Source organism: Chiloscyllium plagiosum, unplaced genomic scaffold, assembly GCF_037043375.1.
Source record: "Chiloscyllium plagiosum isolate Xiang-an unplaced genomic scaffold, Cpla_swu_hap1 HiC_scaffold_6, whole genome shotgun sequence".
Taxonomy (NCBI): domain Eukaryota; kingdom Metazoa; phylum Chordata; class Chondrichthyes; order Orectolobiformes; family Hemiscylliidae; genus Chiloscyllium; species Chiloscyllium plagiosum.
The window spans coordinates 80796757-80819300 of record NW_028270144.1 but is presented as its reverse complement, the minus strand read 5'-3'; the positions used below and the strand labels follow the sequence as shown (position 1 = coordinate 80819300).

The 22544-nt window shown below is 40.0% G+C and overlaps 1 protein-coding gene across 1 annotated transcript in view; it reads left to right on the top strand.

Annotated features, from left to right (window-relative positions):
• gucy1a2 (guanylate cyclase 1, soluble, alpha 2) overlaps positions 1-22544 on the top strand; it is a 237001-nt gene that overhangs the window by 92414 nt on the left and 122043 nt on the right. The window contains exon 4 of the mRNA XM_043691828.2: positions 2183-2901. Within this exon, the coding sequence (XP_043547763.2) occupies positions 2183-2901 (719 nt within the window). The remainder of the gene's footprint in view (positions 1-2182; positions 2902-22544) is intronic.

The following is a 22544-nucleotide window of genomic DNA, read 5'->3' as shown; positions in this document are numbered from 1 at the left end:
GAATAAAAGAACGACTAGAGTAAGATTAGGGTCAATCAAGGATAGTAGTGGGAAGTTGTGTGTGGAGTCAGAGGAAATAGGGGAAGTGCTAAATGAATACTTTTTGTCAGTATTCACACTGGAGAAAGACAATGTGGTTGAGGAGAATGCTGAAGTGCAGACTACTAGACTCAATGGGATTGAGGTTCACAAGGAGGAGGTGTTAGCAATTCCGGAAGGTGTAAAAATAGATAAGTCCCCTGCGGCGGATGGGATTAATCCTCTGATTCTCTGAGAAGCCAAGGAGGAGATGGCCGAGTCTGTGGCTTTGCTCTTTATGTTGTCATTGTCTACAGGAATTGTGCCAGAAGCCTAGAGGATAGCAAATGTTGTTTCCTCTTCAAGAAGGCGAGTAGAGACAACCCTGGAAATTATAGACCTGTGAGCCTTACTTCGGTTGTGGGTAAACTGTTAGAAAGGGTTATAAGAGATAGGCTTTATAATCATCTAGAGAAGAATAAGTTTCTCTTTTTTTTTGTCTTTTTCTTCCCTTTGGAGAAACTGGAGTTGAACTTCCATTCACTCCTCAACCTCAACAGAATATCATCTGACTCTGATGTTTCATGACTCTGATGTTTCACGACCCAGAATATCCAGTCTCCCTTGTATTTTCTCTAAACGCATGTACCATGCAATTAATTAAGCAATTATATCTGCCAGGCAATGCTACCTCCCAGTTTACTCACCAAATCATTCAATCCTCTCTGAAGACTGCCAGGAAGAAATTTGCCATTTGCAGGATAAGTTTGCCATTTCCAGTGTTATATCTTAAATTCACTATTGAACCCAATGTTTTCCTTCACCTGTGATTTACTAATATCACACAATTACTTGCTGCCTCTGTTTCAAATTAATCCTGGAAAAGAACAAAGCACAAACAGATAAACAATTATGAACCATTGGCATATAACGCTAGTAGTCAAAGCTCCAACCCCTTATATATACCCATTTACTGACATACACTAACAAATACGGACAGGAAAACATATGGCTGTTGTGAGCATAGAGAAAGAATGGCAAGGCAGTTCGGTGGTTAATGTTTATAGGATTTTACTGTTATGATTCTTCTGCTTGCACTTCCTTCTCTGGAAGCCTTTACTTGTTTGGAGGAGGAACAGGGTGATTGTTTTACAACAGCTAAATGAAAAACAAACTGGTTTTCTATAGGCTTAGAGTTTCTTTTCACTGTAGAGAATAGAAATAGCTCCTGAGCCCGTGGAGATCTGATGGCTTTTCCCTGTCTCGCTCAACAGTTTGGGAATGTGAACTACCTGGGAACTAATCATATGACCGGTAGAAAACCTTTGTCATTGATAACTGGTCACAAGTCCACAGTACTCAAGGTCTGGTCATCAGACTAAGAGAAATTTATAGTTTGAGCATGATTTCCTTGATTCTGCTTTTGGCTATAGATTTAAATATTTTGTGTACTTTGATTAGACTTGCCACTTTCAACACTATCCAGAGTTATTTTGATATAATTCAGTACATTTTCATGTCCATTTCCTCTGAGTACAGCTATTCAAACCTGTGGCTTTAAATTTAACTTGCCTATTTACTTATTCTGTCAGGAGAGATGATCTGGTCGATTCATACAGGAATTATTTGACTGCAAAAACAAACAAATGTTAAATTGGTTGGTACATTTGTTTAAATGGCATTTCACATACTTGATTTGGCTTTGAATCTGGTTTGGAATCATTGTGTTAAGACTTTCCACCTGCCAGGACAAAGTGTTGATGTGAATTAATTTTGGTTGTGTCAGTATGATACCACAACTTCTTTAACCACCAAATTCATGGGAAGTGGGAAGAATTATGAGCTTTTGCAGGAGTAGGGGCTAATTTAAGTTACTTTATTGGACTAGGTATTTTGAGGTGAAGTATAGCTGATTATGCAATCTCAGTATCAAATACAGGTGATGTGCAGTAGAATGTAAGTTTGAACACTGCTGTCCAGCACTGACATTTAATAAAAATAAGATCCTTTCCTTAAAACAGAAGAGATTAAAAAATTAGTTTGGAAGGTTGGTAATGTGTGGCATTGAGTTATGTTCACCAGTACACACATTATTCTGACATATCACGATACATAAGTGGCATTATTTTATATCATCATTATTAAAGCTATCTGTTCTTTTCAGGGTTGGAGATTGAAGAACTGCAAGGAAAATTTGGTGAGGAATTGTTCTGCATTTGTTTTGAAGAAAATGAAAGAGTCCTGCGAGCAGTTGGAAGTACACTGCAGGACTTTTTTGTTGGGTTTAATGCTTTACTGGAACATGCAAGAACATCTAATAGTAAACATGATGGATTTGAATCCCCTTCTTTCCTATGCAAAGATTCAACTGATGGTACTCTGATGCTTCAATACTTTCATCCACACAAAATTGTTGGATTTGCAATGCCTGGATTGATCAAAGCTGCAGCACAGAAGATCTATCAGCTGGAAGTTGCTGTGGAGCAGGTGCTCAATGTCCCTGAAAAGTTATCCTCAGATGGCACAGATCGGAGTAATTGTCTTACCTTCATTATCAAAGTACATGATGATACAGCTAATATGAAAATACTTCCACAGGGTTTAACTCATTCTCCATCTGATCTAAAGATAAGCATTGTCACTTTCTGCAGAACTTTCCCATTCCACTTCATGTTTGACCCAAGTATGTTGATCCTTCAACTTGGAGAAGGACTCAGGAAACAACTGAAATCTGAAGCTCACAAGATTCTGAGATTTCAGGATTGCTTTGAGATTATTTCTCCAAAGATTTGCTGCAGTTTTCAAAAGATTCTATCAAAGCTGGTCACACCATTTGTCATTCGCGCCAAGCCAGATGGAAGTGGACTAGGAGATCATGACAAAGTAAGTGCAAGATATTGGATTTCAACAAGACTGTCACGAGCAAGTGCAATTCCTGAATTTGGAAGATTAAAAGAAAGTCTAGCTCCTTGGTAATCCTAAAAATATCTTGCTTTTCACAGATACATGGGTTAAGATTAGGCATTTGTGATGGATAAATAATTTGTTTCTTTGGTTCATAAGATAAATCTCTTGGCTGTCTTGACATTTTTGTGGGTATTTCTTCTGTGCTTCACAGCTGAATAATGGTCTCAGTTCTGATGGTTGTTCAATTATTTTATTTTTACATCAGTCAAGAGCTTGCAGAGGAACACCATCCTTTTGCTCTTAGGTATCTTGCTGTGGGGAGTTTGTATTTGAAATGCTTTGCTGCAGAGTCAAGGTCTGTGCAGATGGCATCAGTAACAGATCATATTAGTCACTGTTTGTGCGAAGATTTGTAGCTCGGGTGCTCATTGCTGTGGTTCTGTTCGCCGAGCTTCGCAGGAGGCTCCCAAGCACTGATGATGTCGCCTAGCCAGGGGACGAAACGTTTGCAACAAAAACTTCCAGCTCGGCGAACAGAACCACAGCAATATTAGTCACTTCTGTAAGGTTATAAACTGCATCTTTTGTGCTATGATTGGTTTACATTTTTGATATGTAGGATCTTTCTCTAAGTAATTGTATAGTTTGTACAGTAAAACATAAAACAAAGAACGTTATAGCGCAGTACAGGCCCTTTGGCCCTTGATGTTGTGGCAACCTGTGGAAGTAAGGAATAAACATTCTATTGAGGGTAAATATAAACATTCTTAAGGACAGAAAGCAGCCATTAGGCCTTTTGTTTTTATCTGCCTTTCAAAGTATTGCTAATTTAGACACCTTAACTAAACTATTTCCATGGAAAAGTGCAGCAGGTCAGGCAGCATCCAAGGTGCAGGAGAATTGACGTTTCGGGCATGAGCCCTTCTTCAGGAATGGCTCAACACTTCAACTCTCCCTCCCACTCCACCAAGGACATGCAGGTCCTTGGACTCCTCCATCGCCAGACCGTAGCAACACGACGGCTGGAGGAAGAGCGCCTCATCTTCCACCTAGGAACCCTCCAAACACAAGGGATGAACTCAGATTTCTCCAGTTTCCTCATTTCCCCTCCCCCCACCTTGTCTCAGTCCCAACCCTTGAACTCAGCACCACCTTCCTAACCTGCAATCTTCTTCCTGACCTCTCCGCCCTCACCCCCACTCCGGCCTATCACCCTCACCTTAACCTCCTTCCACCTATCGCATTTCCAACGCCCCTCCCCCAAGTCCCTCCTCCCTACCTTTTATCTTAGCCTGCTTGGCACACTTTCCTCATTCCTGAAGAAGGGCTCATGCCTGAAACGTCGATTCTCCTGCTCCTTGGATGCTGCCTGACCTGTTGTGCTTTTCCAGCAACACATTTTCAGCTCTGATCTCCAGCATCTGCAGTCCTCACTTTCTCCTAAAACTATTTCCATAATTGATTGTATAATACTTAAGCTTTATACTGACAGAACAGCAAGTTGGGTCCACCAGATAGCTCAGAGCTTGTTTATGAATATTGTTATCACATGTTTCCTGCCCAGTTTGAACTGGCACAGGAGTGAGATGATAGGGTTTATGCAGAATGTAATAAAAGAGTAACCTTTTTACAATGATAGGATTGTAGGAATTTCAGGTTAAGTGTAGGATTGAATATTGTTGCAGTTTTTCTTTCAACTTCTCAAATTCTTTTGAGTATTTTTCAGCCTCTTTACTGACCATGGTAGTGGTAGTGGCAAGCATTTGACACTGTATATGGTGGCAGGAGAAATGTGAATTATAGTTAATGGGAAGGAAAAATGAATAAAATACATTTAGGTAAGAAGTCTGCAGGCAAGTGATGAAATAAGACTGCTCTGGCCCCTGTTAGATGATTGGTAAAATGAGAAAGATCAATATGAGGAAGAGTATCTTGCAATTCCATGACAACTGTCCAGAAGACTGTAATGCACCAAATCTGTCTGGTTTTGGCAGCTATAATCCATTCTATCTTCTGTCACGTATTATCAGCTACTGGAGAGGAGTGCACTGTAAGGTAAAACAACTCAATATGCACATACTGGTACATGGTCCAACACTCTGCACCCCACAGTGTTGCCTGGCAATTGGTTTCACCTTTACAATTTAATCAAATTTTTGCATCACAAGACACAGACGGGAACGTCCATGGAGCATCTTAATTAATCCGTACAGAAAAATAGTAATGACTCAATTTAGATGTGGTTGGCAATTCATAAAAGTAGTTCTGAGAAGGGAATCCATTAAACATTTCACAAGTCCTTAGATGCTTAAATTCCTGCTGACTTCTTAATCCCATAGCCTATCGAATGGAACACGATGTGATTGTGTTTTTGACATTATTAAACTCTAGGTCATTTCAGAATTAAGAATTCAGAATTAGCTACAGCAAAGGACCAGTTTTGTCTAATCTTTAAAAATTCTGTTAACATGAGATGGTCAGCACAACACAACAAAATTGCAGGGAGGCTTGCTTTTGGACCCTTGAGTATTAAGCACACGGATGTTGGTTAACAAGATACATTTAGCCATTTTAACAATTGAGGTGACGTGCAAACATGGCTAGTTTTGCTATTGACCTTCAGAAAACCAAATAGTGTGGAAGCATTGATTTTGAAAACCTAGCACCATTTCGCGAAAATATCACTTTATGCTTATAAAGTATTGTTTAGCATACAAACATTATAAGCTTTTCTGACCTTCCATCAATTTCTTCTCAAACATTTTTAAATGTGTCTTGCAGACATCTTGAGGGTATCATTTTATCAACTTCCTGAACTTGATTCTGTCGATTTAATTTATAACTTCATGTGCAATCACAGCCTGTCCCACCAACAGTCTGCCAATTATGGAGGTGAACGACTCAGATATTTTTTATTGAGTTCTGAGTTCAGTTGAAAAAAAGTGAGCTGAGGGTAGTGATATTCAAATGCAGCACACCCCATCTAAGACCAAAGAGCAGTGTGTTGGGAAGTGGACAGTGCGGCTGAGATTACAGAGGGTGTGGAAATCTGGGCAGCAGTGACCCAGACTATGTTTGAAGGAGCTTTTCTTTTAGCAACTCGAAAAATTAGTGCTTTGGCTCAATCCCATCTGGAACTCCGATCTGCTCTTGGAATGACAGTGCTGAAGATGAGTTATAAATTATAATAGGAACTGTGTTCATGGACAAGGGTGGCAGCAGTAACAAGAAATCACATACCTCTGAAAAGCAGTCATATTGGACTCAGAATTAAGTTTGTTTCTTTCTCTGCAAATATTGCCAGACCTGCTGAGTTTCTCCAGCGCTTGGGATGCTGAAAGTCTGAAATGAAAACATGGCTTTTATTTGAGTACAAAACTATAGTTTCCTTGATGTTCAATGTTCCAGTCTTTGCTGAATTTTACACTCACCCCTTGACCCACCACCACATCACCAGCAATATCTTTGTGGAGGCACATTGACTAGCAGCTTAACTGAACTAGTCATATAAATACTGTGGCTGCAAGATCAGGCTAAGGTTGGGAATACTACAGTAAGTAATTCCACTCTTGACTTCTTGAAGCTTGCTCACCCTGTGCAGGATACATATTAGACATGTATTAAAACACACTACACTTACCTTGATGAGTGCAGCTCCAAGAACTTTCAAGAAGTTTGATACCAACTAGGATAAAGCTACTAGCATTGAAGGACACCCTCTTCACTGCTGATGTACAGTAGTTGTAATGTGTGAAGGACACCCTCTCCACTGCTGATGTACAGTAGTTGTAATGTGTGAAGGACACCCTCTCCACTGCTGATGTACAGTAGTTGTAATGTGTGTTGATGTGTGTTAAGGAAACCTATAAACTATAGTCAAACACTAATAGGATTTAATGCACTCATCCCATAATTTGTTAATCAGACTGATGCAGCAATGATTGAAGTCAAATGTACTATACTTTGCTTCAAATAAACATTTGCATATGGTCTTGCCTTAAAAAAACCTACACTATTATTTCACCAATCCTTATGAGATTGATGCATTTATATCAAAAAGGAAAACAAATGTGTCAATGAACACCATCTACAAGATGCAGTGCCAAGTCTCATTCAACATTATCTTTACCAGCTGGGACAACAGCATCCCCCGCAGGTTGCCTTTCAAACTCCTACACCATGCTTATTGTACCATATTGATAGGCCTTCTCTGATTCTAGGTCAGAAATCGAGGATTTCTTTCCTGACCGCATTCCATATGCATGGCTACCAGATAAACTGCAGTGAGTCAAGAAACCAATTCACCACCATCTTTCAGGGCAATTAGAAATTGGTAACAATTGCTTGCCTTCTAGCAACATTCATGCTATCAATTGTATACAGAAATTCCGGTCTGCTGCAATTCCACTTGAAGACTGCACTTGAAAATTTTGGGACACTCTTTATCCATATCATACTGAAGGACACTATGTATGTACTTTTGGCTTCACTTATTTTACTTTAAGTCACCATAATGCTAGATAATTCCACTTCTTCATTTCCTCCTATCAGCCATCTATTCCTTTTCCAATAATGTTGTTTTCAATTCTTTCACCATCACATCTGGGCCTTCCTCTATTCCTGGCACTCATATCTCTATTCACTCACCTCTCCATACTTCCTCACCCTCTCCATAATAGGTGACCAAATAAATTTATTCTTTGCTACTTTCTTTGATGTTCCTACAACCTTTGTTGACCACTTGATAATATTGATTCCGGATAAAATTCCTTTTCTTCTCAGTCCACACACATCATTTACTGTGTCCGCTGCACCCGATGTGGTCTCCTCTACATTGGGGAGACAGGCCGCCTACTTGCGGAACATTTCAGGGAACACCTCTGGGACACCCGCACCAACCAACCCAACCGCCCCGTGGCTGAACACTTTAACTCCCCCTCCCACTCTGCCAAGGACATGCAGGTCCTTGGCCTCCTCCATCGCCAGACCCTGGCCACATGACGCCTGGAGGAAGAGCGCCTCATCTTCCGCCTAGGAACCCTCCAACCACACGGGATGAATGTAGATTTTTCCAGCTTCCTCATTTCCCCTCTCCCCACCTTATCTCAGTCCCAACACCGGATTCAGCAGCGCCCTCTTGACCTGCAATGTTCTTCCTGACCTCTCCGCCCCCACCCCCTCTCCGGTCTATCACCCTCATCCTCCCCCCCCCCCCCCCCCCCCCCCCACCTATCGTATTCCCAGCGCCCCTCTTCCCCCCCCCCAACTTTTTATCTCAGCTCGCTTGGCACACCAGCCTCATTTCTGAAGAAGGGCTTATGCCCGAAACGTCGATTCTCCTGCTCCTCGGATGCTGCCTGGCCTGCTGCGCTTTTCCAGCACCACACTTTTCAACTTTCTTCTCACTCTGCATATCATCCACATCTGCATCTCAATAGAATAGGGTAATTTTTCCCTTTTTTAAAAAAATGCTGCTAAAGTTTTGTGGATAGCTTGATGGTCTTGTGGATTCTTCTTTCATAGAAGAGGATTTTATCATATATACTTGACTCCATTTCTTCAAATTATTCCAACGAGGTCTAAACTGTTAATTAAATTTCCATTTCTACTCTTCAATTTTTTTGTACGGCAGATACTTAAAACTGAGCAGCATTTCCAAGTCTTTACACATTCACTCTGATCCTCATCCTCAAGCTCAAACTGAAAGTCCATTTATGGGGTATTTAGTTTACTGATTTTATACCCCTATTTTGCAGGGCCTGTTTTCTTATTCACAGTTATGTTTTTTTCATCCCTACCACATACCTTAATGTCACTCTGTAACTATAATTGAATATGGCACTTCCTGTCTTACTTTATCAGTTACAGTAACTGTCACAAATCAGGAAAATGAAGGAGCTCAGTGCGGATTCTTTGAGCAATTTTTGGCATTGACACTCTCTTTTCTCATGCTACTTTTGTACTCTTATCTGGCACCCCTCTTGTAAGTCTTATAAAAGTAATTGAATTAACAGTCAAAGATTTGAAGAAACTGCTTAACAATTGAAAGCGGGGCTCAAAAGAAGATTTTTTAAAATGCACAAAGGAATGCAAAGAAAATGATTGCTAAACAAAGATCCCATAGAAAATAGCCATGGAAGAAATATAAATGTCTAGATACCAAAGTAGGGCAAAAAGCTAACTTCAGAGAAGCAGTTGCGAGAAATAAATTAACAAAAGATGTGGGAAATCTTAATACATTCAAGGATGCAGATCGTGTAAATATTTTTAATCAACCTATTCAGGCGTGTAATGAAACACTATTGGATCAACAATCCCAACAGCATGACTGTAAGGCATTTTCGTCATAATATTCAAAGGCAAGTAAGTCTGAATTGCAAAGTCTATTAAAGAATTAAATTCCCAACATATTGAATTTACAACATAGAGTCATAGCGATGTACAGCATGCAAACAGACACTTCGGTCCAACTTGTCCATGCCGACCATATATCCCAATCCAATCTAGTCCCACCTGCCAGCACCAGGCCAATATATCCATACCCATCCAAATGCCTTTTAAATGTTGCAATTGTATCAGCCTCCACCACTTCCTCTGGCAGCTCATTCCATACATGTACCACTCTCAGCATGAAAACTTTGCCCCTTAGGTCTCTTTTATATCTTTCCCCTCTTACCCTAAGCCTATGCCCTGCAGTTCTGGACTCCCTGACCCCAGGGAAAAGACTTTGCCTATTTACCCTATCCATGCCCCTCATAATTTTGTAAACCTCTATAAAGTCACCCCTCAGCCTCCAACGCTTCAGGGAAAACAGCCCCAGTCTGTTCAGCCTCTCCCTATAGCTCAAATCCTTCAATCCTGGCAACATCCTTGTAAATCTTTTCTGAACCCTTTCAAGTTTCACAACATCTTTCCGATAGGAAGGAGACCAGAATTGCAAGCAATATTCCAACAGGGACCTAACTAATGTCCTGTACAGCTGCAACATGACCTCCCAACTTCTGTACTCAATACTCTGACCAATAATGGAAACCATACCAAATGCCTTCTTCACTATCCTATCTACCTGCAACTCTACTTTCAAGGGGCTATGAACCTGCACTCCAAGGTCACTTTGTTTAGCAACACTTCCTAGGACCTTACCATTAAGTGTATAAGTCCTGCTAAGATTTTCTTTCCCAAAATGCAGCACCTCACTTTTATCTGAGTACTGGCAATATCATTTTTGTTTTAAGATAAGGGATAGGAACATTAAGATTACATTCATAGACTAGAGCTGACATATTACAGGGCTCCAAGGGAAGAAGTCTGAAAATGTGAAGTTGTGATGTCTTCAAAATAACATCTGTTTATTGACTAATGTTCACAAAACATATAGGGATGTTAAGTCTCATTTTTAGCTTCTAGTTTTAATGAGTATAGAGAGGTATAGACAAGTTATGTGAGTGGGCAGGTAGAATATAACGTTGGAAAATGTGACGATGTGCACTTTAGCAAGAAGAATAGAAGTGCTGAGTGTTATTTAAATGGATAAAGATTGCAGAAAGCTTTGACAGAGGGATTTGGGGGTCCTACTACACGAATCACAAAAAGCTAGCATCCAAGTTTAGCAGGTAATCGGGAAAGCAAATGGAATGTTAACCTTTATTTCAAAGGGAGTGGAGCACAAAAGATTATGCTAAAACTATTTAAGGCCCTAGTCAGGTGGCAGCTTGAATACTGAGTAACTCTGGCCCCCTTTTTCAATGGAAAGATATTGTGGTATTAGAGGCATTTCAGAGAAGATTAACTTGGTTGACTCCAGATGTGGAAAATGTTTGTTACATATAGAGGTTGAGTAGGTTGGACTTTTCTAAACCCAGAGTAGTTAAGGAAATGGCTCTAGAAATAATGGATGCATTGGTGGTCATCTTTCAAAATTACATAGACAGTCGTATAATCCCTATGTATTGGAGGGTAGCTGGTATAACTGCACTATTGAAAAAAGGTGGAGAGAAAACAAGGAATTGTAGACTAGTAAGACTGACAGTTATGATGGAGAAAATACTGGAGTTGATTAAAAAGATTTAAAAGCAGAGCACTTGGAAAACAGTGACAAGATCAGAGAGTCACCATGAATTTATGAAAGGAAATCATGCTTGACAAACCTATTGGAATTTTCTTTTTTGAGAATGTAACTATAAGAGTCAAAAGGGAGGCAGTGAACGTAGTTTATTTTGACTTCAGAAGATTTTCAATAATAGCCTTCACAAGATATTAGTGTATAAAACTAAACTGCATGGGATTGGGTGGGGGATGATGGAGAGTGCACTGACATGATGAAAAGTTCGTTGGCGGACAGGAAAATAGAAGCCATTGACTAGTGGAGTTTACAGGAATCGGTGTTTGGACCCAAACTATTCACAATATATACTAATTATTTAGATGAGGGAACTTAATTGAAATCTCCAAGTTTGGAGATGGTACAAAACTGGGGAGGGTGAATTGTGAGGAGGTTGTGGAGATGCTTCACTAGGGTTTGGACAAGTTAGCGGAATGAGTAAATGTATGGCTCATGCAGTGTAGGGTGGATAAAAGAAGCAAAAACAGGAAGGTGAATAATTATTTAAGTGCTGATAGATTGGGAAAGGGAGAGGTGCAATGAGAATTGGGTATCTTTGTACATAAGTCACTGAAAGTAAGCACACTGGTGCATTGAGTGCTGAAATTTAGCATATGGTACAATGGCCTTCATCACAAGAGTATGGAAATACAGGAGCAGAGATGCATTGCTGCAATTGTACAGGGCTTTGTTGAGACCACATCAAGAGTATTGTGTGCAGTTTTGGTCTCCTTATCTGAGGAGGGATGGTCTGGCTATGGAGGGAGCACAACAAAGATTTACCAGACTGATTTCGTGGGATGGTAGGACTGACATATGAAGAGAGATTGAATGAATAAGTTGGAACTTTATTTACTGGAGTTTAGAAGAATGAGGGGGAATTGCATAGAAACAAAATTTTAACAGGACTAGATCAGTTAAATGGGGAATCCAGAACTAGCAACTAGAGTCTAAGAATATCAGATAGGCATTTTTGAACAGAGATGAGGAGAAATTTCTTCAGCAGAGAGTGGTGAGCCTGTGGAATTCTCGGTCATAGGAAGCAGTTGAGACCAAAACATTGAATGTTTTCAGGAATGACTTAGCTACGGTTATGGAGTCAGAGATGTACAGCTTGGAAACAGACCCTTTGGTCCAACCCGTCCAAGCCGACCAGACATCCCAACCCAATCTAGTCCCACCTGCCAGCACCCGGTCCATATCCCTCCAAACCCTTCCTATTCATATATCCATCCAAATGCCTCTTAAATATTGCAATTGTACCAGCCTCCACCACTTCCTCTGGCAGCTTATTCCATACCTATTGCACCCTCTGTGGAAAAAGTAGGTCTCTTTTATATCTTTCCCCTCTCACTCTAAACCTATGCCCTCTAGCTCTGGACTCCCCCCGCCCCCCCCAGGGAAAAGACTTTGTCTATTTACCCTATCCATGCCCCTCATAATTTTGTAAACCTCTAGAAGGTCACCCCTCAGCCTCCGACGCTCCAGGGAAACCAGCCCCAGCCTGATCAGCCTCTCCCTAATGCTCAAATCCTCCAACCCTGGCAACATCCTTGTAAATCTTTTCCGAACCCTTTCAAGTTTCAAGCATGGGAAGAAAGTGGGAACAAGGTGTCGAGTTAAATGATCAGCCATGATCACATTGAATTATAGAGCAGAGTCTAAGGACCAAAGAGACCTACACCTGTTTCTATTTTCTATGTTTTTAATAACTTGCTCACTGACACTCAGTTTGTGTTCTGCCATAGCGACTCAGTTCCTGGACTCATTTTGGTTTAAACAAAGCTGTGTAAGCAGCATCCTGATGAGAAGTTCCTTGTAACCCCTTATCACTTGTTGATATACTCTATTCTATGGTTTGGCAGCTCAGAGAGTCGACCAATTGGTCTGATTCCTTTCGACCAATCAGGGACCAGTTACTCTTGATGTCAGGATGATTATTGTCCCATTTCCCATTTCCATTTGAAGGTCGAGATGTCATTCCTTCAAAGCCCAACACATCCTCTTTTCACAAATACTGCATTAGTAGGGTCATGAGGCGCATGATAATTCATGTCTTTGTTTTTTTTTACTGCAGTAACACAGTTAAGTAAAGTTTCATGTTACACAGGAAATCTAAAATAATTTAGTTTAAAAGGCGGACTCTAATTTCCAACACTGTATGTGAAGGGTGAAGCTCTGCCTTAGGCAAAATCTTGGCAGTCTCTCTAAAGTGTACTATATGGGACCTTAAATGTTTTAATCTATTGTCAATCTCTGTTCAATAAACTGCTGATCCAGGTCACTTCCAACCCATGAAAATGTTCCGTTATGGTGTCAGGGAACCATTAAATGTGGCTTTTGTTTTGCCAGCTGGCCCACATTTAAGCCTGTTATGTTAGTGGTAGGGTAAAATTAAACCTTCGAGTCAGTCAGGGATCTCAAATGTATTTATATAATCATGAGATGAAATTAACAGTAATTAATAAAAGTAAATTGGATTAAAAGGAAGGCGGCAGCAGCATTAGAAGCACTTCATGCTGGCTCCCTTGAAGCCAAGGGGTAGTGTCCATATCCCTGGACGAGGAGGCCCAGGTTCAAATCACACCTGATTCAGAGGTGTGCAATTACATCTCTGAACAGAAGAGATTGATTAGAAAAATAGGCTGGAAAGGCCTATTGTTAGATATAAATAAACCACCCACCACAACCTATAAAATAATGACGTCTATTTAAAATCAAAATCAAATGGAGTGTTATGCGTAATAAGTTTCCATAGTACCAAAAAGAAAGAACTGTTGAGATTTTTACAAGCTCATGAAGCTATTTTTATTTTCACAATAATCTAATAAAAGGCTTTACCATGAAATTTTAGGCACAAGTTTTGAAAATCAGATTTTTTAAAGTATGAATGCCAAAATATATCCAAGTATTTCAAAATAGTGCTTCCTTCATAATGAGAGTGTGAGGTATCACAGCTTTGAGATAAATTGTCAATAACCCATTCAGGGAAGGTACTGGAGCAGGTATTGAAATACATTCTTAATTATCTTTAATGTTTTTTTTAATATCAAGTGTATTTGAAAAATACCCCAATGAAGACCATGATGAACTACTCACTGCACTACTAACTGAAGTTGGTTGCTAATGCAGCAGACATGTCGTTTACACTCTCTTGCTGGACTTTTACATCATTATGGACGAGGATGTTAGCTGTATAACTATCATTTGTGACTGGATGCAGTTTAACCGTAGAGCTTTGATCTGATCTGTTAGCTTTGAGATTATACAGCTGTGTCTATAACATACTGCTTCTACTTTTGCATGCAGTCATGTAATGTAGCTGTTTCAATTTTATAACCATGAAGTCCTAATACTGCAGACTTTTAAGGTGAAAAAACCTTGAAAAAGAATATTGCTGCATTAATATCTGTAACTGGAGACTAAAATTTCCATATTAAGTTTTAAAAGTCATTTCAAGATGGAGGTCACAGTAGATAACCTACTGCACTGTCCATTGTACTGGACTCAAAGCCTATTGAACTGGATTCGCTCACATCAAATACACAGACAGACATTTAGAATTTGATTAACCCTTGGATAACTGTCTTATTCTGAAGCTGTGAAAATTCAAAGCTTCTGGGAGAACGTCTGAAATAGGAGAAGTAGACCATTTGTTTCCTCAAGCCTGCTCCACTGTTTGATAAGATCACGATTGATCCATTTGTTTCAAATTCCACACGTCCATTTATATCTTTGATTTCCCAGCCTAACAAAAATATAGTCATCTGTCTTGAGAATATTCAATAAGCCTAGCCACTCAAAAACTGAGGCAATTTTGAGTTTATATAAATTCTTAATTTATGGATCATTGAGTATGTCTGTGTATTGTGAGACCAGGTTAACATTTTCATGCTCGTCTCAAATTGTGTTAGAACAAAGAGACAAATAGCTGAACAAAATAAGCCTTTCTATCTCTGCATTTGCAACACAGTAAAATTAAATCAAAAACCCCAAATAATTTCTCCAATATTACTAACCAGACTTTTGAATAACCAATTCTAGACTGTGAATAATTAATTCCAGACACCTGTTTTATATCTTAAAACAAAAGACTTAACTTATTGTGCATTTAATAAATAGTTTATGCAGAGGAAAAATTAAACAGCAATGTAATGTGATTAATGCCTATGATTTAAGCTCGAAACATTTGTGGACAGACAAATAGTTTAGGGATAAATAAAAAACAAAAAAAACTGGACAGATTACTTAAAAGGCTTTCACAATGTATTGCTTCAGAGGCATAAATGTGAACTCCTTCATTGCTTTTCTGGAATCGCCAATTAGGGTCAGCTTCTCCGTACACTCAGGTATAGGTGGTAATACTTCAATCTCAGCTTTCTACTCTTTGTGCTCCTGGAAGCTGGTATAGCAAATTAGGCAAGGACCTTTCAAATCTTTGTGGTGTGTTGTGAACAGCTAAGGTTTAGAAAACAGTTTTAAAAAACTCTAGTTCTGGTTCTGCCCTGATAGACTGATTGTCTCTTCCCAAGTCCTTAATTACCATTCAACAATTGCCATTTGCTTGAATGTAGGGTCTCTTTCACACTAAGAGCTTTCATCCATTCTCTTGTGCCTCAGATGCTGCCTGATCTGCTGTGCTTTTCCATCATCTCTGATCTCCAGCATCTGCAGTCGTCACTTTCTTTTTCACATTTAGAGTCATAGAGATGTACAGTATGGAAACAGACCCTTCGGTCCAACCCATCCATGCCGACCAGACATCCCAACCCAATCTAGTCCCACCTGCCAGCACCCGGCCCATATCCCTCCAAACCCTTCCTATTCATATACCCATCCAAATGCCTCTTAAATGTTGCAATTGTACCAGCCTCCACCACATTCTCTGGCAGCTCATTCCATACACGTACCACCCTCTGCATGAAAAAGTTGCCCCTTAGGTCTCTTTTATATCTTTCCCCTCTCACCCTAAACCTATGCCCTCCAGTTCTGGACTCCCTGACCCCAGGGAAAAGACTTTGTCTATTTATCCTATCCATGCCCCTCATAATTTTGAAAACCTCTATAAGGTCACCCCTCAGCCTCAGACACTCCAGGGAAAACAGCCCCAATTTGTTCAGCCTCTCTCTGTAGCTCAGATCCTCCAACCCTGGCAACATCCTTGTAAATCTTTTCTGAACCCTTTCAAGTTTCACAACATCTTTCGGATAGGAAGGAGACCAAAATTGCACGCAATATTCCAACAGTGGCCTAACCAATGTCCTGTACAGCCGCAACATGACCTTCCAACTCCTGTACTCAATACTCTGACCAATAAAGGAAAGCATACCAAATGCCTTCTTCACTATCCTATCTACCTGTGACTCCACTTTCCAGGAGCTATGAACCTGTACACCAAGGTCTCTTTGTTCAGCAACACTCCCTTGGACCTTACCATTAAGTGTATAAGTCCTGCTAAGATTTTCTTTCCCAAAATGCAGCACCTCGCATTTATCTGAATTAAACTCCATCTGCCACTTCTCAGTCCACTGGCCCATCTGGTCCAGATCCTGTTGTAATCTGAGGTAACCCTCTTCGCTGTCCACTACACCTCCAATGTTGGTGTCATATGCAAGCTTACTAACTGTACCTCTTATGCTCGCATCCAAAACATTTATGGAAATGTCAAAAACTTATCGGAACCAATTCCCAGATATTGGCCACGTTAATAACCAATGTTTGTTATCTGCTTAAACAATGCTCTTCCTATTGTCATGGTCTGTTAGAATCCTTTTAGTTAAGAATCATCTTATGATTAGCCCTCAAGCCTGGCTTCATAAGCAAACAAAGCTTGTTTGATCTGTTCTTTTCCTTTTGCCAGAAGGTTGTACAAAGGCCTCAACTTATTTCCAGCTCACAATTCCTAGTTCATAACTTCAAACCACAATGTATCAAAGAATAAAAATTTTAAAATGAAAAATCAGTGAGGGTTCTAACACTGGCTCCTGGTATGATTTTATGTGCTTTCATTGTTGCAGTATTAATCACATGATTGGTGGTAATGGTAGACTGAGAAATGAATGTCATGAACTTACTCATTATGGTGAAATACAATTCTGCTTGTTGCTGATGGCTCAGTGCTTTACAACAACAAGAAACAAGTGCAGGATTAGACTATTTAGCTCCTCATGTCCCAGTCAAATTCATGTTGCTTGTCGTCTGCGTGTGTGGCTACTAGGGATAGCTGGTCGTGTCGTTTCGTGGCTAGTTGATGTTCGTGGATGCGGATTGTTAGCTGTCTTCCTGTTTGTCCTATATAGTGTTTTGTGCAGTCCTTGCATGGGATTTTGTACACTACGTTAGTTTTGCTCATGCTGGGTATCGGGTCCTTAGTTTTGGTGAGTTGTTGTCTGAGTGTGACTGTTGGCTGTTGATGAAATTGCGAGGATATCCGTTTTTTGCGAATACCTTGTATAGGTGTTCCTCTGCAGCACACCAGAACTGCAAAAAGAGGAAGAGGAACACCTATACAAGGTATTCGCAAAAAACGGATATCCTCGCAATTTCATCAACAGATGCCTAAGGGAGAGACAACAGAACGAGGACATGCCGCAACCCAAAGGACTAGCCACACTACCATACGTCAAGAATATCTCTGAAATGACAGCCAGACTACTGCGACCACTAGGACTTATAACAGCACACAAACCAACAGCCATCCGCATCCACGAACATCAACTAGCCACGAAACGACACGACCAGCTATCCCTAGTAGCCACACACGCAGACGACAAGCAACATGAATTTGACTGGGACAACACTACCATTATAGGGCAAGCGAAACAAAGAACAGCCAGGGAATTCCTAGAAGCTTGGCACTCATCCACAAACTCCATCAACAAACACATAGACCTGGACCCAATATACCGGCCACTACAGCGGACAGCTGAAACTGACAACCGGAAGCGGCAGGGACAGGCCACTATAAATGCCGGAGGAAACACCACAGAAGCGCTTCACAGGAGGCTCCCAAGCACTGAGGATGTCACCTAGACAGGGGACGAAACGTTTGCAACAAAAACTTCCAGCTCGGCGAACAGAACCACAGCACACTCCATTGTATTGTGTGGCACTGTCACGGAATTAAATGGGATAGATTTCAAACAGACTAAGCAACTAAAGAGGAGGCATCCATGAGGTGCTGTGAACTATCAGCAGCAGCATTGTACTCCCAACACAATCTGCAACGTCATTGTTGTTATATCCCCCACTTTACTATTATCATAAAGCCCAAGGGATTAACCTTGTTTGCAAGAAGAGTGAAAGAGGGGTGCTAGGAACAGCATCAGGCATACAAAAATGAACTGTTAACCTGCTGAAGCTACAACTCAGAACTACTTGTACGCCAAACAGCATGAGCAGAAATTGACAGGCAAGGTGAAGTGATTCCACAACAGATCAGATCTTAGCTCAGCAGTCTCACCACATCCAGTGTTAACAGAGACGATCAATTAAACAATTCATTGCAGGACAAAGATCCTCATCCTCAGTGATTGGGGAGACCAATTCATCTTTCAAAAGTCTGAAGCATTTATAGAACATAGAACGTAGAAGAATACAGCGCAGTACAGGCCCTTCGGCCCTCGATGTTGCGCCGATCCAAGCCCACCTAACACACACTAGCCCACTATCCTCCATATGCCTATCCAATGCCCGCTTAAATGCCCATAATGAGGGAGAGTCCACCACTGCTACTGGCAGGGCATTCCATGAACTCACGACTCGCTGAGTAAAGAACCTACCCCTAACATCTGTCCTATACCTACCCCCCCTTAATTTAAAGCTATGCCCCCTTGTAATAGCTGACTCCATACGTGGAAAAAGATTCTCACTGTCGACCCTATCTAAACCCCTAATCATTTGAAACAATATTCAGCCCACAGTGTAGAATGGATGATCCATCCCAGTTTCATCGCAGATACCAGTTTTCAGCCAATTGAATGTACCCTTGTAATATGTAGAAACAGCTGAAGGCACTAGCTACTGCAAGGGCTATTGGTCCTGACAACGTTCCAGCAATAGCACTGAAGCTGCACTCTAGAACTTACCATGCCTCCAGCTAAATGATTCCCGTACAGCTACAGCACTGGCAATCACCCAATAATGTAGAAAATTAACTTTATATTTCCTGTATGAGAAAAACAACCAGGCAAATTAATGTCTCTATTCTCAACCGTCAGTAAAGTGACAAAGGAGTTGTCAACAATACTATCAAGCAGCACATCTTAGCAATAACTTGCTTACTAATGGTCAATTTGTGTTCCACCAGGCATCCATATCCCATGAAAGAATACAAAAGAGGCCCCCAAAAGACATTAAATAAAGTGCCAGTTTGTCAGTAAAGCCAAAGTCAATGGAATGGCAGGAACAACTGTGATTATCTTTTGGTTGTCCAAATTCACAAGATTCAACTCGATGCTTCGGTGTAATCACACAACGAATAATATTCTTCATCTCTCCTGGAGTCAGGATGCTAAACAAATATACTTCATAAATAACATTATTTTCAATTCAGAATGGGTCCTTGGCCTTCAAAATTTCTCTAATCTTGTCTCTCTGCTTTTAAGTGAGGTTCAGATTGCAAAACATAGCAGTACTCTTTTGCTACTCTTGTTTGTTCAGGTTTTCAGTTTACCTGCTGTTTCTGTTTATCAGCTTTAATGAAGAGTCATCTAGACTAGAAACATTAGCTTGCTGTCTCTCCATGGATGCTGCCTGACCCACTGTGATCTCCAGCATTTGTTGTTTTCTGTTTACCTCTATGGTTTTCTAATTTTATCATGGAGACTGGAAGACGTCCTAGTCTCAGCACTTTTCAGCCTGAACTAGAAAACCTGATACCAACTAACCCATGTACAAAGTTGCCAAATGAACTTTTTATACACAAATTCACTTTTTTTTAAAACCAGTAAATGACTCTCTTACACCTCTCAATCCACACAATTGCTGCAGAACAATTCTAATAGCATATTAGGCACATCATAGCATGTTCTACATGCTAGCTTCAATGGCTTCTGCCTCCTGCCTCCGTATCTTTAAACAGAATGCAGTTATATCAGAGGTCAAATGACTGTGGCAAGTCACAGTGAGAGTTAGTGTGCAAATGCATTTCTCCAAACAGAGCAACAAAGCACAGCCACAGATGATACAGAATACTATAATGGGACCAGCTGCAAATCCCTTACATCCAGTCCTATCTGGTGAACCTGTCCATTGGTAAATACTTAGGTTTGCATGCAGATGGATGAAGGATTGACAAATGCATTATTCAAATCAAACATTATATGTGCATCTCATGGTGGTCTTACTTTCCACTGTGTTGACTCCTCCTGTGAAGTAGGACAGCTGCAGTCAGAATGGGGGATCCAGTCTGCCTTTGATAAAATTCAATTTCCTTATAAAACGGAAATTATAGCCACTAATTAGTTCAATAATTATCCCTTCTTTACTTCCTGCTGCTGCCCAGCTGATAATTGCATGGTGTTGTAGCTATCGCTGGAAAATCTGGAAGGAGGCAGGATCATAGGAACTGTCCTGTCACGTTTTACTTACATTTCACAGCCAAACAACTTCTGAAGCCATTACCCTGGGGCTAGTGAAAGTTACACCTTTTCCTAGTAACTACATTTTCCATCTCTTAAAAATTGTGGTGTAGCATTATCTAGCAGTTTTCGTGGATCTGAACTGCTTTTAGTAGATTATTCATTGATGGGAGTTGATGTTCTGCTTGAATTGATGAAATGTGTAATCAAGTAGTAAGTGGCAAGTGCAGATTTTCACCTGTTAGTAGACAGAAGCAACCATAGTGAAGCAATGACTAACTAACTGATGTGCATGAGTAAATTGTGAAGTTTGTTTCAGTTCTATTGAAGCTTAGAAACCCCATTCTACTTATGGAGTGTGGTTGCTTTTATATTTGTTTAAATATTCCAGCTGTAGTCTCTGCAAAGCTATGTATAACTGGTTTTTTTCTATATCAACACGCTGGCTTGTAGATGTTGCCTTTTCTGGAATCTAAATTAAAATTAGTTTGTGGTTTAAGCTTGTTCGTGTCATACAATATCGACCAACGTTCTTTCTAAAATTGAAAAAAAAGCTTAAGCATGATTGGTAGTAGTGCTGTGTTTTGATAGCTTTTGCTGTAACTTATTTTCATACCTGATTGCTCAGCTGTAATTAAAACTGAATTATAATTGCCATTTTTGTTGCTAACAAGGGTCTCATTTTAGCAGCTTACTTACTGCATTCATGGAGGATTAGAAATTTTACAAAACAGAATGAATAAATGATTTGCACAGAATTTAAAGTGTGTAAATTGACTGTGGACAAAAGTCAAAATATTATAAATGCTTGATTTAAGACAATGATGTAAACACGGTATGTGATCTGTTTAAGATTTCAAAGGTAGCAAATATTATCCCACTACTTAAGAAAACAAAGAACTACAGATCTTACATCAATAGTAGGGAAAATGCTAGAATCTATCCCAAATGATAAATGCACACCGCATAATAATGATTTGATTGAGCATAGGCAGCATGGATTTCTAAATGAGACATCATGTTTGATGGACTGGATTGCAAGGATCTTACTAAGGAGTTTAGAAGAGTGAAAAGTGACCTTATTAAACCATAGATATTACATAATCTTACTGAGAGGTTCTTTCCCAATCTGGGAAAATGCAAAATCAGAAGGCATAATCTCAGTAAAGGTTTATTAAAGACGGATGGGAAATTTCCTCTGAGTGCATGGAATTCTTTACTGCAGAGGCTAGGTCATTAAATATATGAAAGGTTGAGATGGACAGTTGTTCTAAACAGTAAGGGAATCAATAGTTAAGGTAAAGGCAGTAAAGTGGAATTGAGGATCATTAGATTAACCAATGATCTCTCTGAATGATGGAGACGACTCAATACTCCAATGTTCTATGATCTTCCTGCAGAATTATCAAGAGGAGATGGTGGATGTAGTATACTTGAATTCTCAGATTTTTGACAACAAGTATCCCTCCAGGAGGTTTGATAAGGCACTTGGGATTGGAGTTGACACAGTGCCATGGATTAAGGATTGGCTAATTTAAGGATTGAGTCATTTCTTGACTTCTTTGAAGATGTAACAAGCAATGTGGATAATGGGGACCAGTAACTGTAGTATATCTGGACTTCCAAAAGACATTAGATAAGATGCCCCACAAAATGTTAGTACACAAGTTAAGGTCACATGGGGTTGGGGTTATATATTAGCTTGAAAAGAGAATTGGCTAAAAGAAAGCAGAGACTTCAACCTTTTATCTGGTTGGCAAGATGTAACTAGTGGGGTGCTACAGGGTTTGGTCCACAAGCCAACTATTTATAGTTTATATTAATTACTTGAATTTAGTGATGGAAAGTACTATAGCCAAATTTGCAGATGACATTGAAGAGGTGGGTAAGTAAGTTGTAATGAAAGAATAAAATTACAAATGGATATCATTAGGTTA